The sequence below is a fragment of the Acomys russatus genome, chromosome X (genome assembly GCF_903995435.1).
Source record: "Acomys russatus chromosome X, mAcoRus1.1, whole genome shotgun sequence".
NCBI lineage: Eukaryota > Metazoa > Chordata > Mammalia > Rodentia > Muridae > Acomys > Acomys russatus.
In genome coordinates, this window is record NC_067169.1 from 9,991,199 (window position 1) to 9,994,560 (window position 3,362).

Here is a 3,362-nt window from a genome sequence, read left to right on the forward strand (position 1 = left end):
ATGGATTCTGTGTGGTAAAATAGTTTTGCACTAATAGTATGGAAGTATTCCAAAAGAGAAAGAGAAAATGGTAAAAACCAGAAATGTCACCATAAGGGGGTGTGAAAGATGAAACACTTAAAAAATATGTGTGACATTAAGTTAACAATTTAGACATTTCCAAGGGTCATTCTTTTTTTTTTTTTTTTTTTTTTTTTTTTTGAGACAGAGTTTCTCTGTGTAGCTTTGGCTGTCGTTGACTAGATTTGTACACCAGGCTGGCCCTGAACTCACAGAGATCTGTCTGGTTCTCTCTCCCTGAGTGCTGGGATTATAGGCATGTGCCACTGCACCCAGAAATGGCAGGGCTTTTTTGTTTTTTTAAGAATTGGCTTACTTAATCCTCATTGTTAACTTTATGTACATAGAGTAGTTGTAATACTGCTTGGTTATCTTTATCCATAGCTGTATACTTATGTGGTTGTTTGAATAAAATGCCCCCATAAGCCTGTAGAGAGTGGCAGTACTGGGAGGTGTGACCTTGCTGGAGTAGATGTGGCCTTGTTGGAAGTGTGTAACTGGAAGTGGGGGGTTGAGATCTTAGATGCTCAACCAGGTCCAATGTGGCACTCTCTCTTCTTCCTGCCAATCTGGATGTGAAATTCTCAGTCCTGCTCTATTGCCATATCTACCTGCACACTGCCCTGCTTTCTGCCTTGATGAAAAAACTCTGAAAACTGTAATCCAACCCCAATTAACTGTTCTCCTTTATAAAAGTTGCCATGGTCATGGTGTCTCTTCATAGGAATAAAACTCTAAGACAGTGTGAAATGAACAATTTTGCTTCTGTGACTGGTGATTGCATATTCCCTTTTTGTATTTGTTAATTTGCTGGACCTTTGTCACCTTAATCTCCCGAAGAAAGATTTTACTTTATTGACTCTTTATTTTATGATTTGTTTGTGAGTTTATGTGTTGAGTCGTGCCCTATCACTCATCATCTTATTCCCTTGATACAGGGTCTCTTATTGAACCTGGAGTGAGGCTGGTAACCAACAAGTCTCCATGATCCTCCTGTCTATCTGTTCCTTACATCATTGGCATTAAGGACTAGCACCTCTATGCCTGGCTTTTTATGTGGGTGCTAGAGATTTGAGTTCACATTCTAATTCTTGCACAGCAAGCACTCTTACCACTGAGCTAGCCTCCTATGCTCTGTTTGTTTTTCACTTGAATTTCATTTCATTCTGCCTCTTCCTTCTGCTGTAACTAGCTCTTGTAAGCTCCTTATACCTTGGCTCTCCTGTTATGATGGACCGTAATCTGGAATCATGGACTCAAAAACATCTTTTCATGCCCACAATACTTTTTGTCAGTTTTTTTAACCGCAACAGAAAGGATTAAACATGTTACATGCTTTCAACTTGAAACATTTGATAAGTTTGTTTAGGCCACATATTTTGGAGTATTTGGAAACCTTTGAAAATAATCTATATTCCACCATTGCTTGGTGGAATGTTCTACTAAATCATGTTGGCTGATATTGTTGAGTTCATGATTCCTTCTGAGTTTCCCTTCTTGACATTGTTGAAAGAGGTCTTTTAAAGTGTCTAACTAAAAAGTCTGCAGCTTTTATTGATTTGTTCAGTTTTTAACCAACTTTTCCTTCATATATGGTAGTAAATATCCCTTGCTTACTCCTATGGCTCTTTTTTCACTTATTACTGTTTCTTTGTAAGTCTTTAATTTTTATTTGTGCTTTCAACAAGCCATATTTGGGAGTTTTGTTTTCTATATTTTCTCTATTTCATTCATTTTGTTATTAGTCTAAGTTTTCATATTTTTGTAATTAGTTTGAGATCAATTTTGACTTTTTTACTATGTCTGTGTTTGAAGATGCTGCCTCATCTGCATCTCACAAATTTAAATATATGACAGTAGTTACTATTCAGTTAAATATTTTCTCATTAAAATTTTTATTTATTTATCAAAAAAATCGCTTTTTGTTATTTGATGCCACTGAAGTCAGTTTGTGATGGAGGCCTGTCCATCACAAACAGGCATTATGTAGCCTCTTATCTGCTGGCTGCCCTTGAGAGCAATTCATTTCCCAGCATCAAGGATACCAAGAAGACCCTAGGCAGTGTGGACATGGAGGCGGGCGATGACTGGCTCAACAAGGTCATTAGTGAAATAAATGGAAAAAATATTAAAGATGTCATCACCCAGGGTGTTGGCAAGCTTCCAAGTGTGCCTGCTGATGAAGCTGTGGCTGTTTCTGCTGTCCCTGGCCCTGTAGCTCCTGAAGCTCCTGCAGCTTCTGCCCCTGATGCAACAGAGAAGAAGAAAGATGAAACATGGAGCCTGAGGAGTAAGATGATGATATTGGACTTGGCTTGCTTGCTTAAGTTCCTGGTCCTTACAAATAAAGTCTTTATACATACACACACACACATACATACACACACACATAAAAGGTATGTGTGTATGTGTATATGTATGTATGTGTATGTATATACATATATATGTATTTATATATTTAAAAGTGGTTATGTTTTGAAATTTTCATACAAATATGAAATATTTCTTTTTAATTATTTATTTATTCCCTATACATACTAGCCATATCCCTACCCATTCTCAATTCCTAGACCCACCCACCCTTCCTCTCCCTCATGCCCCTCCTCTATTCCTCAGAAGAGGGGAGGCCACCTTCCCATCCTTCTGGGCTCATCAAGTCATACCAAGACTGAGTGTATCCTCCTCCCCTGTGGCTTGGCAAGGCAGCCCTGCCAGGAGGAAGTGACTGAAAAGCCAACAAAAGAGTGCATATCAGAGACAGCTCCCACTCCTATTACTAGGGAAACCACCTGAACCCTGAGCTGGGCCTCAGCTACATCTGTGTAGGGAGCCTTGGTTCAGTCCATGCAAGGTTCTTGCTTGGTACTTCAGTCTCTCGGCAGGCCCCTATGGGCTCCGGTTAGTTGGTTCTGTTTGTCTTCTTGTAAAGCTCCTGTTACCTCCAGGTCCTTTTCTCCTTTCCCTCACTTTTCCACAAGATTCCCTACACAACGTCCAACATTTGGCTATGAGTCTCAGCATCTGTTTTGAAGTACTGCTGGGCAGAGCCTTTCAGAGGACAACTCTGACTCCTGTCTGCAAGCATAGCAGAGATTCATTAATGTCAATGGTTCTTTCTCTCCCATGAAGTGGGTCTTGTGTTGTGCTGGGCATTGGATAGACCTTCAGAAGCATCTCTTTGACAAGCTAGTGAGTTAAGTCATAGTAGGCTTCCAGGGGGGTATGAAAGGGACTCTAACAGAGATTCCTAGTAGCAGCGGCCCTAGAGACTAAAGAGTCTCTAGGTAGAGGAAGGGAATACC

The 3,362-nt window shown here is 40.0% G+C and overlaps 1 protein-coding gene across 1 annotated transcript; it reads left to right on the forward strand.

The window, feature by feature from the left end:
• Positions 1-1,992: 1,992 nt before the first annotated feature.
• On the forward strand, positions 1,993-2,387 carry LOC127184706 (60S acidic ribosomal protein P2-like). The gene is given in 2 exon segments (XM_051141061.1): positions 1,993-2,335; positions 2,338-2,387. Coding segments are annotated over 2 exon segments (393 nt in total).
• The last annotated feature ends 975 nt before the right edge of the window (positions 2,388-3,362 follow it).